This window comes from Ooceraea biroi, chromosome 8 (assembly GCF_003672135.1).
Source record: "Ooceraea biroi isolate clonal line C1 chromosome 8, Obir_v5.4, whole genome shotgun sequence".
NCBI classification, from domain to species: domain Eukaryota; kingdom Metazoa; phylum Arthropoda; class Insecta; order Hymenoptera; family Formicidae; genus Ooceraea; species Ooceraea biroi.
The window spans coordinates 10,262,689-10,284,319 of record NC_039513.1 but is presented as its reverse complement, the minus strand read 5'-3'; the positions used below and the strand labels follow the sequence as shown (position 1 = coordinate 10,284,319).

Here is a 21,631-nt window from a genome sequence, read left to right as displayed (position 1 = left end):
AGTCTTACAATACGAAAACCTTGATAAGATGTACAATACAAATAACATTGTTAAGATCAAGATAATTGCGCTTTTCAAAACGTAGAATACATCGTCGTTTCCTAGCGCGAAAACCGCGGACAAGGACCAAGTCGAAGATAAAGCGTAATACCCCCCCCCCCAAATCAGCATAATCACATTTTTCAGCAACCGCATGAAGGACTGCCACAGCGTTCGCCTAATACGAAGGCGGTGCAACGCTTTTTTTGATAAGCGCGCAAGTGTCGAGGGAGGAAGGAGAAGTGAGACGGAGGGGTGAAGGAAAAGAGGAACATGCATAACCGCGCGATATAAAAGAACGCGAGAGCGAGATGACGAGCGAGACAGATATACGAAAAAAGAAAGAAAGAAAGAGAGAGAGAGAGACAGTGAGAGACGAGATCGTGCGAGACGAGAGAGGACCGGTTGGTTGGTTGGTTGGTCGCGAGGGAAACTGCAAGAGAGGAAAGGAGCGAGGAGGAGGCGAGGTGAGACGTACAGGCGAGAAACAGAGAGAGGCGAGAGAAAGAGAGACGCAAGCAGACAGAGTCTCGTTAAAGTAGGAGGTGCGTGGCACGCATGGCGACGCAAACACAAGGCGTGGTTCGAAAGAGTCTCGACCCTCTCCTCGGTTGGTCCTGACACATCCGCGCTCCGGCTAGCACACCGCGCGTACGGTTCTCGTGCCGGTGCGTGGTGCCCACACGTGTTACGTCATGCGAGCATAACGCGCACCGCGCCGCGCCGAAGGCGCGGAGAAAAGAGGCGGATGACGCGAGGAGGAAAGAAAAGATGGAAGGCGAGGAGGTGCGAGGATAGGGGAGAGCGGGATGGTGATTTAAATGAATGCACTTCCGAGTGTATCGGTGAAACGCGACGCGTCAACCGTCCTGTCTCGACGCTAAAATACGTCGCGGACGATTGCCGAAAGAGTTCCGCAAGACTTGTCAGAAAGACGCGGAGGAATAGATTCAGACGGAGTAATTTAGATGAATGCAGGTTTACACCGAGCAAATACACATGAGCCGCAAAGTTTCGGTAGTATGTAAAAGTTAAGGAAATTTTCGCGAGAGAGAAGTCGAGAAAGAGGAAGGGGATGCAAGGAAGGAGAAAAAGAAAAGCACCAGATGGTGATTCAAACGAATGCACTACAAATTTTAGATGTATTGGTGTAAACTATTCGGGTCCAGTGGAAGTTGTTTGAGAGAGTTCCTATATGGAACATATTTATCTGTGAATCTACAGATTGGAGGACGATTACGACTATTTTTATCCTCAAGTTATTGAAGCACAATATTGAGAGGCAAAAATATGATTTCCATGTTGCATGCGATGACTGAGACATTCTTATGTATTTATCGTCAAGATTGAGCTTACCGAGAGATGACATCGGTTCTTCCTCCCTAATTTTTCGTATTCGATGACTAAAAAGCTCCTCTTTCTGATTTCTATCTAAAAATACAATATAAAATCGGATACTAAAATTCAGGAACAATTTGTATATTTGATCAAACTTATAAGAGATTTTCTTTATCGTTATTATTACTCGAAATTCCTATTTTTAACATATAGGATCACGTTTATGTGTTCGTGATCATAATGCGATTTTACGATGAAAAATTATACCAAGTAATACCGCAACCTTCCTTCGCCGGATTGCGCGATTCACACGCGATTTGTTTAATCGTTTCAGGCATAGTGGTTTCTAATGCGGGGTCCGGTGGCATACCGGTTGGCATTGCTGTGGCGAGGCAACGATTACAGCATCAGGAGACTTCGACGTCTATGCGCAATGTATCCTTAAGTCATCACACATCGCATCACGCGACAAGTTATCATCATTTCCAGCCGGACACCCTAGGTGAGTCCCCACGCGGAAATTTCTATTCTTTAAAATTATAAAACTTCCTTTCTATGGATTCTATGGACAGAACCACAAATGATAGCATTGGGATCTGAATTTTTTCGTAACGCAACGTGACTTAATAACACCAGCGTGCGTAGTAAACAAAATTATATTTTTGTGAGAGAAATGGGAAGAGACGGAGAAAAAGAGAGAAGAATACAACAAAGCAATGCGAAACATATAATAAATGAGATAAATAATATCTTTGCAAAAGCGTAACTTGTTAATATCTCACATTTATGAAAATGGCATTCGCATTTGTCATTTATGTTGCAATATCTAATTTTTATCAAATGTAATTTATATTTCAATAATCTCACAATATTGATCTTCGTAAAAGGATAACATCGAATATTTGAAAGATTGTTACGTGATCGAATTGTGAATCGAAGTTCGATGAATGTGTGCAATGGTTGCAATTGTGTTTTAACTGCTCGATCGGGCAGATGCTACATTTAATATAAATTCTAGTTTTGTCGTTCTTTCACGTTGATAAAGCATTTAATGTTCAATTTTTTGCGCGAGTATGCCATCTATCGATGTAGATTTGAAGCTATAGAAGCGATATGGTGAAGATGTCATGTTTTAAGTAGCAAGTTCACACGGGGAAATATTAACATTTTTCTTAAAATATCTTTTAAAAGATATCACTCTTTCTGAGTATGCTTTTTAATTGCACATGCAATGTATGAGGTCTAATTATACGGCATGTGTGTCGTGGCGCGAGAGCATGCAACTTGCATCAGTACTCCTAAAGCCAATATTAAAGAGAGCTCGCTTAGATTTGCTGGCTTATGTCGAAAATTTAATTTACGTACGTGAATAATCTCAAAATCGATGTAATCCTTCCCTAACTAAACTTTCCTCGTGTCTGCTTATCGCTTTCAATATCAACATTGAGAAATGATTTGCTTACTGCATTGTTTCGCGCCTTCAACGTAATTTATTGCGGAAGAATATCGCCGTCATTAGTGTAGCTCGGAGGCTATTATTTTTACGACGATATTTCCTCGAAAATGACGCCATTGGCGAAAGAGAACGTACAGTTTTGCGCAGATTTCAACAATACGAATTTCTAGTTGGTGATTTTTTTCAATTTTAGTTTAGCCTCTCTTTTTTCACAGATTCCACACATCGGTACAAGAACGCGAATCTATAATACCTTCGTGTATCTTGATTCGGGCACTTTTACATTTATCTTTTACAACGATGCATGATATATGCAAAAATATTTTTTTATTTTAAAATCCGCAGAAATCTCACTGTTAAAAACCCTATTTTGCAAAGTGAACCTAAAAAGGCCTAAAGTCCCGCACGATACAGCCGATATTCATTGAATTTCAAATATTCTGCGCCGATATGCATCTATGATCGCTCGCTTTCGTTATCATTTTATGGAGAGGGGGAGGGAAGGGAACGATTCGCTCGTGACTTAGGAGTTCCAGCCGCTGACGGTTGTTTCATTCGATCTCCATCGTTCACAGTGGTTGAACCCTGATGAAACAAACTGGGTCCGTTGTAGGTTCCAGCACGGCCATGGCGGTAGGCGGCACCACCCTAGTGCACTGCGGAGGGCCTGGAGGGGAGGATCGTGCGGCCCACCTCGCTGCCATTCCCTCCGGGGCGCTCGCGCCCTCGCTGAGCCTGAATTCCAGTCTAAATTCCAGCCTGAATTCCACCCTGGGCAGCATCGGCGGCGCACCGGCAGCCGCGACCGACGCGGCCGCCGCTACGTGGCCGCCCACGCTGTGGCAGTACCCGGCTACAGCGGCTGCAGGTGGGTATTCCAGGGGTGAATCTCGTTATAAGAGTAATAATGAGTAAACGTACAGAGAATCACCACCTCAAGCTGCTGAATTGATGATAAAAAACAAAAAATATCTATGACCGAGCAGAATCTCTGCCCAAAATAGCTGAAATCTGAACTGTGCCAACAATATTCAGTCATTCTGTAGCAGTTGTCCTATTGATCTATTGAACGAATAATTAAATTTTTAAATGACTCTTAAGTATACCTTAGCATGCTCCCGTAACGTCAAGTTACGTCTAACAATTATTGCGTTAAATGTCGATAATATGTGCGAAGAAATATCTCATTTGTATTAATACTTGGTTATTGACATTTACATTTTTATGAGAATCTTTCAGCGGTATTAATTGTGTCAACGTTTAAGAATTAAAATGGCAATTAGAGAAATTTCACACGTGAAAAATTGTAAACTTGTGAGAGAATTCGCATTTTTCAATTTGGATTATGTTGAAACAGTTAGAATATAAAATTCCATTAACGTTAATTAACTGATAACAGTGATAACTGTGTACTATCATTCCGCAATTAATTATTTACAGAGGTAAAACTTAGCAATAGTAGCAAGCATAGAAAAACAGAATTAAGAAGTAAAAAAGTATAGCATACTCGCGCGAAACGCGAATAATTTGCATAATATCCGCGTTTGGAAACGTAAAACGCATCCGTGTCGTTGTACAAAAGTTCGAATTAATTAACACCTCGTGACGCGTATCACGCACATCTATCGGTACGAGGAATTAACTGGGCCACTAACGAGCGACCCTATACAATTTCGGATCGAATTCACCCCTCGCGCTGACCTCCCCGGCTTCGCTGACCGAGTGACATTTATCCAAATAACGTTGAACTACATTGCCTGCCTGCTCTGCTGCTCGCGCGCGTATTTTCGCACCACGTAAATCATTCACTTATACCAGTTTAATTTAATTCGTTACTTGACAAACGTTCGAATATAGACGAAAATTCGCGCGTGGAGATGTTCGTACAAATCTCAAGATCGACCAATTTTTTATTAACTTTTTTAATATTTAACTAGTAGTAGTAGTAGTAGAAATCGCTTTACCGTTCTGTGTCAAGATCCAAAATTGTAACGAGAATGACTACTTCTAGGCGATGGGAAGATTCAATTACTCATACATATGTTTCCTGGTATTTTATATCATTCGAGTTATTGTGCTTTCAGATGCATATTTTATATAATTATATGTGCAATTCAAAGCAATGAAATAAATGAAGCAGAACTTGTACATTAATATGTTATTAATATATTATTAATACATAAATTATTAATGCACAAATTCAGAAAAGATAAAGAATTGATCTGATTTGTGCAGCGATGCCAACGGAGCCGGTTGGTTTTCCACAGATGAGTTCAGGTCTGCAAGGTGGATTGCAGCTAGTCCGCGATCCAACGACCGGACACATTCTACTGATTCACTCTGCGGGTAACGTAATATTTCGGAAATTAAATTCGGAGCTCAATTCGAATGTTCTCACTCAACATCGAACTCTTCGTAATGAAGACTAATTTTACATTGTCTTTTCTTTCGACAGAACAAATGCAGCAGGCAGTAGTGTGGCCGAATTATTCGAACCACAGCAATAATGTCGCACCGCCGCCACTTTTGCTGCCACCCCCGCCACCCTCGATACAGCTTTTGGGTGATATTGGTGGTGCGCGATTGGTATTGACTGAAAACAAAAGGAAGCAACAAAGTACGCTACCAATAGTGAAGATTGAGACAGAATGCAGCAACAGTCCAACTACCATAATTTGTAAGTAGAATTATGTAATTCTTTTAGTAAAAAAAGGAAAAAAGAAGATTGGAAGAATGCAAAATAGCTTCTTTTAAAAAAATTCCTACAGTCTAACAATGTATTAGGAAGAAACACTTTAGAAGAAAATATTTTAGTCGAACATTCTGCTTTATTTTTCAATAATCAAATCGCTCTACTTTCTGAAATTGTTTTGAAAAGATTCTCTTAGGAATATACGAACGTAGACCATTTGACTTGCGATGAAGAAAAGCATGCAAGATTCTTCTAAATTTCTAGAAAGCGAGATTGGATCGAGTGGCGTAGTTAGATGTTACGGAACATGATAAATTTCTCACTGTGTATATTTCGCACGTTATATCGTCATGTTAACGATGCGCCTTGATTATTCACAGCGTCCACCGAATCGTCAAAAACTGCCTTGCAGACCATGACATCCGTGACAGGCGCTTTGGTACCGGACGCAGCTCTGGTCACCACGCTGCATTATTATCCCCAAGCGCCGGCGTTAGTGCAAATCAGTCAGGCCGAGCCTACCACGCACTGCAGGTCGCAGGTACGTACTATCACCTTTCACCAGGTTTAAATGGCGCGCACCTATGCCGAAGCGCGGTATGTGCCACGCGAATTATTACGCGGCCGGCCGGCCGGCCGGCGCAATATCTATGCAGATAGTGATGCAAATCGGGTTTGTCCATGATTAATACAACGTGCCACAACGTTTCCACGTTATGCGAATGGCTGGACCGCGCCCGGAGCTTGACGTAATTACCTCCACACTCCCACTCGTCTGTCCCCTTCTGCTCCGTTCTCCGCGAATCTGCAGATCTCTCTCTTTTAGTTTTGCTTATGTAAAACATATATGTGATATTTGTAAAGAACAATAATCGATTGTTGAGAAGCAGTAGAGAATGCTGTTGTTATAAAATTGCAAAAGTGAGAGACATTGTCGGCATTCTTTATTCATGGTGACTGCTTATAAAATATTGTAAAGAGAAAAAAAACAGAACTTTAATGACAGAAATGAGGAAAATGTTAAAATTTTGGAAGCTTCTAAAATGTAAAAACAAACTTCTTTCCTACGCAGGCCACGTCACCAGTTTCGTATCTGACACCACCTCCGGAGATACCGACAACGGTGCATGCTATCGAGCCACCGTCGTTTGGAGTCCAGGATGCTTCAAATCAGACCGACGCGCCCGAGGATGCTGAGGAGCAGAAGCAGGAACCGTTCGTGAAACAGGAGCAAAATCTAAGTCCCTGCCAAGTTGCATCCTCGCCTGGAGGAACAAATTTGACTGCTGCGAATTTCGAGATCGTGGCATCGCCGACGGAGAGGATCTGTAACGTTGTCAGGATCACAACAACCACGACTACGATGAATCCAACCGCCTGTGGCATCGTCGCCAAGGTCGATAAAGCGGAGAATACAATCATCAACATGGCTGATTGCGCCAAGTTTTCAGCGAAAGATAGCAGAAATATCGTCAGGTCGATCGAGCATGACGCTCGAGTTGACGAGGAAAGTTTCAAGGACGAAAAAGTACCTACTTGCAGCAGAAACAACAGAATTGGCGCTAGGATAATAGAAATCACCGAAGAGAATTGTGATAGCTTCCACGAGAACCTCGAGTTCTTCGCGAGGAGAAGAGATGATCATCAAGACAATTACTTCAAAGACGAGGACAACGTACAAGAGTCTAAAATTCAAGAAAAAATAGAGATCGAATCAAAGACTATCAATACTTCGGAGAACATCGAAACCCACCGACCAGTGTGCTCCAAGACGGAACCATCGATCTTCAATCAAGCGAAACCGAACGTCGCTGATTCTACAGAATCGTCAAAAGTCAACTGCGAAAGCTGTGATAAGAATCGAAACGTTTCCACGAATAGCGAGACCCGGCCTCAAATCACGGTGAAGTCCTTCGACATGCCCAATATTGATTGCGACGATCAGGAGATGCAACAAGTGGTCATCAAGCAAGAGGCTGACGACAACTGCTACGAAACATGCTATGAATCATCGCAGTGCGAGCCGACGTCAACCAGTGAAAGAGCCAGGCCCAATTGTGAAAAATTATCACTAGAAGTGACTAAAAGGCACTCGACGGAAAAATCTCATTATCCAGGTATCGAGAATGTGGTGGAGAAGCTGAAGAAGAATGCAGCGGCTGCTCTGCAGGAAGCCTCGTTGACCGTCTCTCACAAGATCGAGGAATCCGCGGAGGGATCGAGCGTGGAAAACGTCAAATCGAAGAGACAATTCGAGACGATCCCGAAAAAGCTACATTTTTTGAGGTCCTGTCAGACCTCGATGGAAAATAGCATCGACACTGAAGTATCTTCTTCGCAGATTGCAATGACGGAGCAACATGTGCACGATCAATCGAGACCGTTCACGCCTCATATGGAGGATCCGGACGAAGACAGGCACTCGTTGAGCAGTAGCAAGTGCGACACATCTGGCGAATGCCTGCTTAGTGACAATAATAATGATAGCAGGAGTAACAACAATAACATCAAGCCAGAGGATAAGAAGGTATTCGCCAAGAATGAAGGAAACCTTTCGTGTGACGTTACCGCCTACGTCAAGCCCAAGACTGCTCTTCGCTGGCGTTGTGAGGTGCAGCCTCCACACGGGAAACTCCACACGACTAATATAACTAAATATAACTCCGTTGAAGACGCATCTTCAGAAATAAAGCTCAAAACTCAGAGGCAAAAACTAGCCATCGATGTGAGCGGTCTCGAATTACTGTCGAATAGCATCGAGCAGCTGGAGCAACGAGTTGGTCAACCGGAACATTTGCAAATGGACACGGACATCGAGAAATCGCCGATAATCAGTCCACAGAGCGAAAATAACAACAACGTTGGCAACCGACTTGGCTTACTCTGTGCTCTGGCTGAACAAATTATGAAAGTAGACGATAAGACGCCTCCAAAATCAATTCCTTCAGAAAGTGCTGAAGAAATCTCAGATGCCGGCAGATTGTTGCTAGATCTCGGCAGAGGCGGCTGTTCTGAAAAAGACGGGAATAAGAGAAAACATCTGGAGAGCGAGAGACATTACTCTAAGCGATTGAAATTTTACGATCGCGAAGAGACCGATAATGCTTCCCTAAACTATCAAGAAGTTATAAAGAGCAGGACTCTTCGTGATATACAGACACAGCAAAAAGAATGTCTTTTAAAATTGAAGGAAACCACCAAACGTCACATTGATTTTCCCGAGGAAGAAATTGGTAACATCGATGGTGGAAAAATTGTTGATTCAAAAGAGCAGCCTGTCGATGGAAACGATCAAAATAGTTACTCCCACAAATGTAGCATAAAACTTACAAATGTTCATGCTTCTTCAGATGAAACACATGATGAGTTACAAACTTACGATAATGTCGCCAAAGACAACAATCTCTCGGATTCGGAAGGCGAAGTGTTCGTTGAAACAAAGGTTTTATCCGGAGAGGCAAAAAATTACGAACTTGAGAATAAAAAACGTAAAAGTATCGAAGAGAAAGATAATCACGATTATAAAAATGCCCGAACGAAATCGGAGGCAAAGAAATTCATAGCCAAGAAGAGTAATCGTGATAATGACGATGACTGGCCAAATATGAACGCTACTGAGCTCGATATGCGAGTCAGAATGGCCGATATACAAAGACAATATAGAGAGAAACAGAAGGAGCTCTCTAAGCTAACTCCTAAGAAGGACGACAAAAAGAACGTCGGCAGAATGCGGAAGAAGAGCCATTCTTCTGTTAGGTAAGCTTGAATCGAAATGCAATAAATACAATATCCAGATATCATTTTTAATTATTTTACAAATTATTATTTTTAATTATTTATTCTCCTACGAAAACAAACGTACATTTTAAATTAGATGTTTTAATGTTAACAATAGCGTGTTTTACACACCAATTTTATATTCTGATTTTATATATCCAAATAATTTATTCACTCATGATTGTTTTTCTTCAGTTCTGATCATGGAACACTATCATCGCCACCTGCATTGGATCTCATAAGCTCTCCTTTACAAAAATCACCGACGAGATCACCGAGTTCACCGGATGGCGCATCTCCACCATTAGCTTCAGCCGTCCTAAATATGCCAAGATGTAACGTGAATCTCGTCAAACTCGGCGAGCCAAGGAGTCACATAAAGCTGTTGGATAGTATACCTAGCATCCCGATATCAGTGCCGTCGGTGACGTCGCCAATTACGGTATTACCTACTTCCAGCAAGGTAGTGCCAGAAGATGACGAAAAAAGTACGGGAACGGTACGTATGATGGATCTCATAAGATTATCTCTGTTGATAGACTTTGAATAATTTTATGCAGTTTACATCATATTATAATATTAACGCAAAAATATGTTTCTTGATCAAATCGAACATGTTAATGTTGTATCTATTAGTTGGGCTATGATACATCGTCACCGGTGCCTACTATCGCAAGCTCGACTTCTGCTTCTAAAAAGAGGAAAGTAGGCCGACCGAGGAAGCTCACGTGTACTTCGGGCGGTGCGAGGCATTTGACGGAGACAATCGTCGCTAAGAAACCGAAGAGTAAAAGTTCTCTAGTGGGTTACGTGTTGTCCTCGAAAAATAGACATCTACAAACGAAGGTAAATTGCTTCTTCGCAAAGATTCATTCTAATAAATTTACATCAATTTACGAGAATCTTTTAGGAAATCAAAATACTGAATATTTGCGTGCTATTGTGTATTATTCTTATACAGTTTCATACACAATTATTTTTATTTTCAGCAATACATAAATAACAAAACCGGCTATACGCCGTTACCATTCAAAACCGGAGTATCTCCTCCGAAAACGCAAAAGGTCCCGAAAGCAAAGACGAAACCGGCGAAACAAACTCCACTACACAACAAAAACGTAATCAGTTCCATCATCGCCGAGAAAGCGAAGTTGAGCCAAGAAGTGAAACTTGAGAAACACAGTGCTAAAGTAAAACCGAAGTTAAAAGCGGAAGTGAAAGTGAAAAATTGGGAAGATGACGAAAACGATACGATAGCGCCCGAGAGCATTCCACTCAAGGAATTCCTCGTTCAAGAATCCTCCGTCAAGGTAATAAAGACGTAAATCTATCAAAAAGAATTAGTAGGAATTTAATTAAGTTATAAATTAAAAAATTGGATTTAGGATTAGATAAAACTGTACTTTCGACACAGACACACAAGATCAATAAATTAAAGAATGAGATAACAAATACGACAAACATTTCTCAATTCTAGGAGCCACCGGCGGACGTGGTAGAACGATCAGAGAAGAAAGCGGAGAAGTCGCGGCACGAGAAGCCAAAGAAGAAGAAGAAGCGCAAGTCCAGTTCATCGCAGTCGCCGAATCGCGATCGGAAGGAATCCAAACACCGCAGGTCCACGGAGTGCAAGCAGTGCGCGAAGGCTGCTGCTGTGATGGCGAGAAGCACTGAAAACATCGTCAGCCGATGCAAGCTGACAGCCGCACATCTGGCGATTGATCAACTGCGCGTCCTCATGGCGATGGGGGGCCTGTTTTATGCGGGTAGACTAAGTGCCGTGCAAGCGCCTGATGTTTACGCCATCACTTTGGATGGCGAACGCGGGAACAGACCGCATATCCACTCCAGAGAAGAGATCTTGAAAGATGCGGTAATGACATGAACGAGGCTTACATCAGACTTCGACAGAATCGATTTCACTGATCAATCTTGATTCAATCTTATTGTTTGACGACGAGACACATTTTTATGTTACAGATCCGAATGAAACAGAATCCAAACGAAATAGATACTGATTACAAGATCCGTTACACTAGATCCAAATTTAACAAACGCAAATTGAACACATACACTCATGTTTATGACGTTTGACGTTATTTCATTATCATCAATATTTAATCATTGTGGACGGACGTATACATGAATCCTGGCAACTCTGATGTATACACACAAAACTCATTACAAGAAATTCAAAGACAACACGTTAAAGCATGAAAGATCAAATATATGGAACATGTGGTGTAGTCTATGCATTGATTGACATGAATGCAGAAAATTTTAGAATTCCAGATTAAATCGAGCTGTTTAAGAAATATGAGTATAATCAGAAATATTGCTTAAAGAATAAAAAGCAATTATTTAATATCACGAATCAAATTAATAAAATATAATTACATTTATTTGCACATATAAAGTAATATATACAAAATGTTTGATGATAAGGTTTGACAAACAGAATAATATTTTTGCAAATTGGAATGATTTTTTTATACCAAAATTAAGAATGGAAGCATAGGAATCGATCTTTTTCTTTAAGGTAATTTTCAAATAAATACTGAAATACAGAATGTCCAAAAAATTCCGATATAAAAAGAATTATTCGTGCAGAAGCGAGTAAAGAGCGTAAAGCAAGACTTTTTATTAGTTCGCGTATGTAGAGACTTGCATGTAATAAAATCTAGATGATATTTATATACAGGATATTCCAACATTACCGATAATAATTTTAAGCACAGATACGGAATATTGCAAGACAAAAAATTTTAATACAAAAGTCGAAGCTATAATAGTTTTTAAATGGAAAGCGATTAAAGTTCATTAGTAACAGAGTCGAAATTTCTTGAATCGGCTTTTGAAATTATTATCGGTAGTTTTAGGATATTATCGATTTATTAGATTACAAAATTACAAAATATGCTGTCACACAAATCGTTTAAGTATTATTTATTATGTCCAAAGATCGTACAAAAACGCGATTTTCGGATACAACATACACCGATAACATTTTATCTGCGTTCGAAATGTTTATGAATTTTTTTCATATGTTCAAGAGAGCAATAACTTTGAATATAAAAATATTTTGCAATCTTTGTAATCTTTTTCACTTTTTCATTGACATACGACAATTTGTTGAATATTTATTACTTATTATCCATTTCGAAGATTAGAGAACAATTTAAAAGAAGGATGCTTTTCTTATTGTTAATTTAATTTCAAAGAGTAAGAACTTGTTTATTCCTGCAGATCGTGGAGGTGTGTCCAAGCTCGACGAAAGAATTACCATCTGGTACCAGACTGTGCGCGTACTGGAGTCAACAGTATAGGTGTTTGTATCCGGGAACCTCCGTGGACCCGATCGAACCCGATCCGAAACTGGACGAGAAATTCGTTACTGTAGAATTCGATGATGGAGATAGCGGTAGAATCAGATTGGACGACATCAGATTGTTACAGCCCAATTATCCTGTCGTAGGCATGTGTCTTGTATATATGTATCTTTCAAATTCTTCGTTGTTTTTCCCACGAGGTCTTACTCTTGTCACAATAATATAGCGTTCACTGTTGTCGTTACTTGCAGAATACGATCCGAATCCTTTGCTTTCATTGGGCAAACGACGGCGACAAATGTCTTCATCGGATGACAAGCGTTCCACGAGCGATCATGAAGGTTTGTCAAAATGCCAGCATCCTTTCGACTTGTGTCATTACGGTTCCAATCAAGAATCGACGGATTCCAACGAAAGCGGCGAAGTGCACAGAAAGAAAAAACATAGAAAACGCAAGTCTTATAAGGAACATCGAAGACGTAAGCACAAGAAACATCGAAAGCATAAACACAGACGTCATGGTGGCCTAAGTGAGAGTAATACAAGGTATGTATACACTATCACTACTTTCTATCGTACATGTGATTTATATATTATGCCAGAAGATAAAGAAAAAATCGTCTTGTAATCAATTGTTTATCGAAGAAGTTTAACGAACTAAACAAATTACTCGAATTTTGTCACTCTGAGCCTGCCTTCAGGAATATCGAAATATTTTTTAACAGCGGAGAAAGCAGCCGGGAGCAAAGGAATGAAGGAGAAGCGGTTGAAAATCTGCCGAGTGTATGTCGAGAATATGAAGGTTTTCCTGCTGCCGAGGAGGAGAGGATACCATCCGAGGAAGACGATGAAGTTCAGTTCGAGCCTGAGGAAACATCGGAGGAAACACCAATCCAGGAGAATAACGAAGCTCAGACAGAACAAAGTGAGGCACTATCACAATCCATCCAAGAAGACGACGAGGCTCAGACAGAGAACGAGGAGCAGTCGCAATCCGTTCAAGAAGATGACGAGGTACAAATGGAGTTTGAAGAATCGCCAGAATTGGCCCATGAGGACGACGAGGATAAAGTTCAAAACGAATCTGAAGAATCGCCGGAGCCAGCCAAGAAGAAGAGGAAAGCGCAGACAACACCCTCAACGAGTGGCACTTCGACAAACCGTGCTTCAACGAGTCGAACTTCATCAAGTCGCCCTTCGACCAGTCGTGACCATTCTAAAATAACTCCATTTCTACCCAACACGCACATGTGGGAGTGGTCGTCCAAAGCTCGCAAGCACTGCGGAAAGAAGTACTTCCAGTCGATCCAGAGTGGTGAAGAGACGATATCGATAGGCGATAGTGTGCTGTTCATCTCAGATTCGCAAAAATCGGTAAAGCCTTACATCGGTAAAATTCAGACATTCTGGGAAGCCCACAATTCGAAGAAGTGGGTTAAAGTCAACTGGTTTTACCACCCCGACGAGCTACGACCACCTTGTAATCTAGACCCACCGGTAATTCTTCATTTTTATATCAACTTTATATGAATTTGTCCTTAAAGAAATATTAAATATTAAAATAGAGTCAGTATTATTTTTTATAACTATTACTCACGTTCAAGTTAAAAACTAGAGATTTTTTTAAAACTTCGATTCGGAATGCAAATAATAAAATATTCAAATGTTGTGCATTATATTTGAATGTTCAGAAATCACAAAGAATAATTACTTTATATTTCTCTTGTATATTAGTAAATGTGAAAATAAAAATAAATGATCATTTATCATACACAGAACGGGCTGTTCGAATCGTCGCACATTGATCGGAATGACGTGCAGACGATCTCTCACAAAGTACAGATACTGTCTCTCCAAGAATACACAGAGAAGCTGCAATTGGAGCCGTACAAAGACAACATAGGCGAGAGCAACGATCTGTACTACCTTGCCGGCTCTTACAAGCATCCATTAGTGAAATATGCGGAGAACGTCAAAGTCATCCCGAGGATATGAGAACAGCTTAAGCTGACGATTAAGCTAACTGGAATTGCTTAATTACGATCAGCCAACATTCTGCGAAATTTCGACATTATAACTATTTAAATTATTTAAATGGACGACTCTCTTCTTATAGTCTATGAATGGAACGATTTGGATCTACTCAAGCGTAGAAAAACGTAATACGCAGAAAGTGTATATAATAATGATGCAACCATTTTATTGCAATGATGAAAAATGTTTATTGCATTATTATACACACGCTACTTGTTGCGAGAGCTCGCACTAAACCACAAGGCACAAGCATTACTTTTATAAGCATTCACGAGACATTTGTAGGGACATTCGAATTTTGGAACAGAGCATTTATTGTTACTAAACTCTGTTTGGTCATTGTCTGATACTGTCAATATTGCTGTGTTCTAATTTCTACTGCTTGACGTTAACTGTTTTTGATGTTTATTATTTAATGATAAATTTTAATAATTATATAAGACAAATAAACTAATATATTAATAAATTAATAATAATTATTTCAATGCTGCTTTATTTTGTATATTTCTTAAAATACTCTTCAGCATAGAAATGTTTTTCGATTGTGATAAATCCTCGATTGTAATGAAACGTTAAACGTTAAACGTGCGATATTCTTGGAAGAGAAAAATTGATAAATTTTGTAATCTGCAACTTTAAATCTTCATAACAAGCAATACTTGTGCCTTGTCCAAAAATTCTTCCTACAATTCGTCCAATGATTCTTCCATTCGATTTGTGCGAGAATTTCTGTATTGTAATTACGCTTAAATGTTGCGCAAGCAGAAGAGAGGCAAGTAGGAAGAGAGGAACGCGGAGGAAGTCGGACCGATGCAATAATCACACCAAGTGGCATTAATGCGAAATGATTGAAATAAGAAATTATTTAGTGTACATATTGTAAATATACGATTTTAAGAACGTGCATATAATACTTATATATAACATTTGCATCTCTTTGACACAAATCATGTTGGAAAAATGATAGATTCCAATTTATACAATTCAAATTGTAAGCCGTAAGTTATAGTGACCTGAGTAACAATGATGTTTGATGCTTTAATACTTAAGTAACGAAAATAGGGAGTATACACAGACACACACTATTTTTATGTTCGGATACTCAATTGTTTTTATAATTAACGCAACAACGCACGAATGTATTATAGAATAGCCAATATAATGACGTAGTTTTATTAAAATGAAACAAAGATAATATTCGAGTCTTTCTTTGAGGATACAATTTGTAAAAAACGTGACACGGTCTGTCACAAATGACAATGCGGGGTATCTTATTTTACTGGTTAATTAATATTTTGTAATAAGTATTTGCATGCTTCGTAATGCCATCAGACACATTTTGGATCTACAAATGCAACGAGAAATAAACATTAATTCTATTAGAGCTTTCAAGAAAATTAAATATTTAAATGATCGATGATTTCGACAAAGCATTCGAGTGTACAACGCAGAAATAGAGATATTAACAATAAATTAGTTGAGAGGTCGGACAGGTTTTCTTTATAAAACTTATCAAGGGAAGTTTATAATATGCATTGATAACATAACGAGAACTTTTTATTGAAAAAATAATAAGAGGATAAGAGTGGTCTCTCCGATTGATTAAGAAGATTAAATGACTTTAATTCATGTCAGAACTGGAGTTTAAACTCCACTCTAGAATTTGATGAGCTAATATATAATAAGTCGAAAATGTACTTATGAGGGAAACTTTTTTGTGATATGCGATTTATCGATTCTTTAAAAGCGAATTGTATAGTGAAAATTATTTTGACCTCTTTTTATAATACGTTTATATTGGATAGAAGCCCTAATTAATGGGCGCCTGGATACTACATGTATTTATAAATAACGCTGATGCTTTTGTCAATTACAGATGCTTCGCAAGTTTGATTTTGATCAGCGATATACACAATTTATTTCATTAGTAAAATTGAAATATTTGATGTTAAAATGTGAATAAAAATATGAAACAATTGATCAATATGACTGATTACGTAAGGAAAAAATATTTAATTTTTATATTTAGTTTGCGTGCTTAATTAATTTAATTAAATTATTTAAATTAACTTACTTAAATTAATTAACTAAATTGCGTGCTTCGACTGCTTCGCAAGAAAAAGCAAGAATTGGCGAGTCGCATGTCACGAGTCCCTCTTGTTAGATTAAGAATGGCTTCCTTTATCTGTCGACACGTTAATTAGTTCAATAGTGTGTTCGTTTCCGCCCCTTTTTTCCTCCTTTCAATACCGCAAAAAGAGATTCTAATACACGCTCGGACGTAGCAATGGGCGTAGTGATACAAAACAAGGTGCTGTACATCAATAGAAGATTTTTCTCTTGTTGATTTGTAGAAATAGATCTTCAGCTGAAGAAATTCGACAGATATCGATTTTCTTCTTCTTTTTTAAGTCGTATAAACTGGTTAGTCTTAAAAGACAAGTTTCTTATGACTTTTATATTCAGACGTAATGCGTAATGTTCGTTCAGCGACGAATACATCAAACTTTGACCATCGTTTACACTTGTTATAACTAGAGATACATAAGCATCGAACGCGTTTATTCTTCTTGGATCTTTGCAGATATTGAGAATATCACTAGAAACTATGAGAAGAGTTAAATCGCGTGTTCCATATTTTTGCGGCGAGCTTCTTGTTGTGTGAGATACAAATTAAAAAAATTATTAACGTTTATGCTGAAATGATGAACATTTTGAACACGTGTCCAAGATCCATTTAACGTTCGGTTTTTATGCATCTTTAGTTATTGACGTTTACTTGAGTCTGTGTCCTCGAAACGCTTGCTAGTTTTGAGATTATGCGAGAGTATGACAAAATAACTAGTGGAACAATGACGAAGACATACGCGTTGCAAAATTGATACTTCAAACGTAGTTTCCCATTCTTTATCGCCAAAACTTCGGATTTCGATGAAGCTTCACGAAGTGTTATGAATAAAGCTAAAAATTCCTACAAGTTTTCACAATCTAATTCACAGTAATTCTTAAAATGATATAAACCAAAAGTGAATTTTTTAAGGCTATATAATAAATAATCTCTCAAATGGTCGATCAATATTTTCTTAACATTTTTCCTTGAAGGAAAAGTAAAGTTTTGCACGAAATCATCGTGTAATTCTTCTCGTGATAACACCATGCTATTATCGTAGTTTATGAGCACATAAAATTAAAAAAATGACAAAGAAAGAGCTAAATAAAAATTAACTCTCTATTTGTATTTCTATCTCTATAAATAGAAATAGATCAGAGATTTGTGAATACATGCTCGATTTTACCAGAAACGAGCTAATATATCTCAAAAAAAGTCTGAAGATTTCATCGAAATTTCGAAACTGTATTGCATTTTCTCAAATGAAGCCTGTGCAACGCAAATTTTCGAAAATTGTAACGTTTAATACGACGATGTACTATTGTACATAGTATTGTCATTGACATATGATGTACTAAATATGATATATATTATATATAACATGTGTATATATGTATATATTTGTTTATTTATACATACAAATATATACATATATACATTCTTATATACATATATATATTGTATAATATAAATGTGCATTATATTATGTATGAAATAAATATATATATATATATATATAATATCTCTCTTTAGCGTAGAGAATCTATTAAAAATTTGAACTGGTAGCAGTACGAAGTACAAAACTAAAGACACAATAAACGTGCGTGCGAGTGATGCGATGATCGAAAGACCAAGAGAGATCGACAAACAGGTACTTATACGTGTAAAACGGCGCGCGTGATTTTATTGTTTTCTGTAAATATACATATAGGATGCTTTATTGTGTACATATAGCGAGCTAAAACTGCGCAGCGTATGCTTTTGAAGATATTTTTGACGAATCGCATTGACCCATTGTGTAGATCGCACGATTCAATCATACATATATACATAGAAAGAGAACGATAGAACGAAAATGTGTGTGAAAGCGAAAGAAAAACAGAGAGAGAGAGAAAAGTATAAAAATATATACTTGTGTATAATACATAGTATTTTTTCATGAGAGCCGTAACGAGACAATGATGAGTCGGCCACGCTTTTAAATACAAGAAAAGAAGATTTCAATTATGCCGTTGCCGTTGCGTCGGTGAATTTCCACGGACGGTTGCTGAACCTGTCTGGACAGTGTTGGACAAACGTTAATTAGGCCTTATCGAGAACCTCTTAACAGAGCATTAACCTTAGAAACACTGAGATTAACTGAACAGCACTCGTAAAGTTGCTCTACTTTCATACGTTCACTTCAATAAAGACGTTGAATAAATCAAATTTATTTCTTATCTTGTAAAAATAAATACACATATCCATAGAAATCTGTGTGCAAAACTGTGTTAGGTCACGTGTAAACATACATATTTTTACAAATTTGCATACGATCGATACTGCAACTGCGTAGTCACCGAACAACTCTTTGCATGACCACAATGATCAGATAAAGGCAAATAAAAAAAATTCCGAAGCAGCAAAACGATCTCCGCCTACACCTGGTAAGGGTTCGTAATCGATAAGAAGCTCGGTGTTCTCGGGGCTAAATCTATTGTGGTGAATTATACCTTCTCTTATGCTGCGACACAGAGTCGCAATTCCCTCCTACATATTTGTAGCAATATCATATATAGCGTCGATATAATATTATTAATTACGCTATTATAATTCTGACGAGAGGAACATATATATATCGCATGTTTAATAATATTATATCGATAATATATATTCCCTATAGCATATGCCATACAGGTACATACATACATACGTGTACATAGACACACATATATATTTCCTTTTTTTTAAATATATTATTTTTTATCCTGTGACTACAATAAATTGTGCTATACAATTACTAATTCAATTCTGGACGTGTAATTCACCTGCATAAATTAACAATTAACGAACAAACATTCGATCCGCTCAAAATTACTGCAGAAAATGGAAATTCTGTCCATCACTGGTCTAGCTCTTCAATGCGCCGTCCCCGAATCGCTGCAGCATCCATGGATGTTACGAGATTAACGCTCGCTCTACATAGTTTTTGTAAATATGTACCTATGTCGTGGAGATCAGATGAGATATCGATGTCTTCGATGTTAGATCTTTCCATACAAGGCGACATTAATCTATAAAGCCTTCTTCCTCTCGCTGCACTTTTCAGGAGTTGTGAGGGATGGGCAAAGGGCATAGATTAATACCAATGAATCTTTAAATATTAATGTTTCGCGTCCACATCCCTCTTATCTCGGGTTTTGCGTGGAATCAAGCGGTGATGGGAATTCAAGCGATCAAACGCGAATTCTTCTTAACAACAAAAGCGCATTGGGACAGTTCGAATTTTGTACGGTTCAAATTTTGAGAAACGTGAAAACTAAACAGTTAATATTTCTTATAAACAATGCACATTTCCTCAGTTTTCCATAATTATTTTTGAAAGCAGATATTTGAATTTTAACGATAAATACCCAAAACTATTCTTAGCTATATTTTTTTAAGTATTTGTTCAACGAAAGCGCATTTCATTCATGTTTGCAGAAGGGTTTCCTTCCAGTAAACAAGAGAAAAAGGATTCGCTCTACTTTATTCATACGACTCAATTATCGCTCGAACTTTCTGACCAAGGTTGCAAAAACAGAGAGTGCATTTGTTCTCAGAGCGGAAGAGAGAAAGAGGGAGTGAATTCTGAGTTATCAGGCACGGACCGGGCCAAAGTTCGCGCACACACGTTTTACCCCCGTAAACGAAGTTCGAAATTAAGCCCTTTCGTTCATGTTTTGCTAATCGATAGATAGCGGATAGACGGTAAGTATTCTGGCAAATTTCCTCAATTTCATGTCGGCCTGATAAATACGCGATTAATTGGATTCCCATCACTGGCTAGTCGCCCAGCGGCAGCAGCAGCAGCACCTTGTACAAACACGAATTTTACAGTAGAACGGGAAGGCGCATGAATTTTAATATTACGTCGCGTTTGAAAGGAGCAAAGAGACGAATCGATTCGGAGCGGTCTTATTTCTCGCGCGTGTGCACGCGCGGGGGAAGAAGCGCGGTAGTCTAGATTTGTAGAGAGAGAAAGATTATATTTTAGTAACGTGTTTGATAGTCAACGTAAATGTGTGTAACGCGTGCAACACAGAATGTCGAGGAGATACACACACACACACACACACACACACACACACACACACACACACACACAAGACGATGCGATTAAAGAGAAAGAGAAAGAGAGAGACGCGAAAGCGCGTCGTTTCTTCTATCTTGTACTTTTAAGAACGTGCCTGAATGCGGGCGATTTGAGATAGTCGTTAAGGGCGAAGGATCGAGATAAGATAATTCAGGACGCGGGTTTTCTTCTTATACTTGTGTGCTTCTAGAGACGAGAAGCGCGTCGCTACACGTGTATCGATTATCTTTAATGTTAACGATCAATTAATTCGTTCGCCGCTCATTAGTTCACACTCGCTTCGAGGCTGCGATCGCTCATGAACTAACACGAGCGCACATGTTTGTCACAGCACTCTCGGGACACACATGCGTACACACACACACATACATAGACACAGACTAATATCTGTACATACACAATGTACGATTAATTATGAGACTTTAGAGAAATTAAGTGAGATTAACCGACGAGAACTTGGTTACGAGCGAGAGCGCGTAAGTACGCCACTCGCAGACACATTCTTCTTTATTTTTGTCATATCGATACCTGGCTGATAATAAAGCATATTAGATTACACGATGAGTAAGAAGTTTTTTGATTTTTTTCACCCACTACGTTTATTCCTTACTTTATTTATTCCTCTCGGTGCAAACTTCCTCGAACTCCCCTAAAATGCACATTTTGATGTAAGAAGAAATTCCATGAATCTTAACACCCCGATAAGATTTTATCGGTAATAAATAACACGAATGCTATGCTT

The 21,631-nt window shown here is 38.7% G+C and overlaps 1 protein-coding gene across 1 annotated transcript in view; it reads left to right on the top strand.

Moving 5' to 3' along the window:
• Nucleotides 1–17,852, top strand: part of LOC105275562 — a 46,288-nt gene extending 28,436 nt beyond the window's left edge. The window contains exons 8-21 of the mRNA XM_026972012.1: nucleotides 1,712–1,879; nucleotides 3,447–3,701; nucleotides 5,069–5,179; nucleotides 5,289–5,510; nucleotides 5,906–6,066; nucleotides 6,598–9,281; nucleotides 9,498–9,801; nucleotides 9,939–10,148; nucleotides 10,292–10,612; nucleotides 10,780–11,175; nucleotides 12,549–12,777; nucleotides 12,883–13,177; nucleotides 13,357–14,128; nucleotides 14,408–17,852. Of these exons, the coding sequence (XP_026827813.1) occupies nucleotides 1,712–1,879; nucleotides 3,447–3,701; nucleotides 5,069–5,179; nucleotides 5,289–5,510; nucleotides 5,906–6,066; nucleotides 6,598–9,281; nucleotides 9,498–9,801; nucleotides 9,939–10,148; nucleotides 10,292–10,612; nucleotides 10,780–11,175; nucleotides 12,549–12,777; nucleotides 12,883–13,177; nucleotides 13,357–14,128; nucleotides 14,408–14,626 (6,347 nt within the window). The 3' untranslated portion in view covers nucleotides 14,627–17,852. The remainder of the gene's footprint in view (nucleotides 1–1,711; nucleotides 1,880–3,446; nucleotides 3,702–5,068; nucleotides 5,180–5,288; nucleotides 5,511–5,905; nucleotides 6,067–6,597; nucleotides 9,282–9,497; nucleotides 9,802–9,938; nucleotides 10,149–10,291; nucleotides 10,613–10,779; nucleotides 11,176–12,548; nucleotides 12,778–12,882; nucleotides 13,178–13,356; nucleotides 14,129–14,407) is intronic.
• The last annotated feature ends 3,779 nt before the right edge of the window (nucleotides 17,853–21,631 follow it).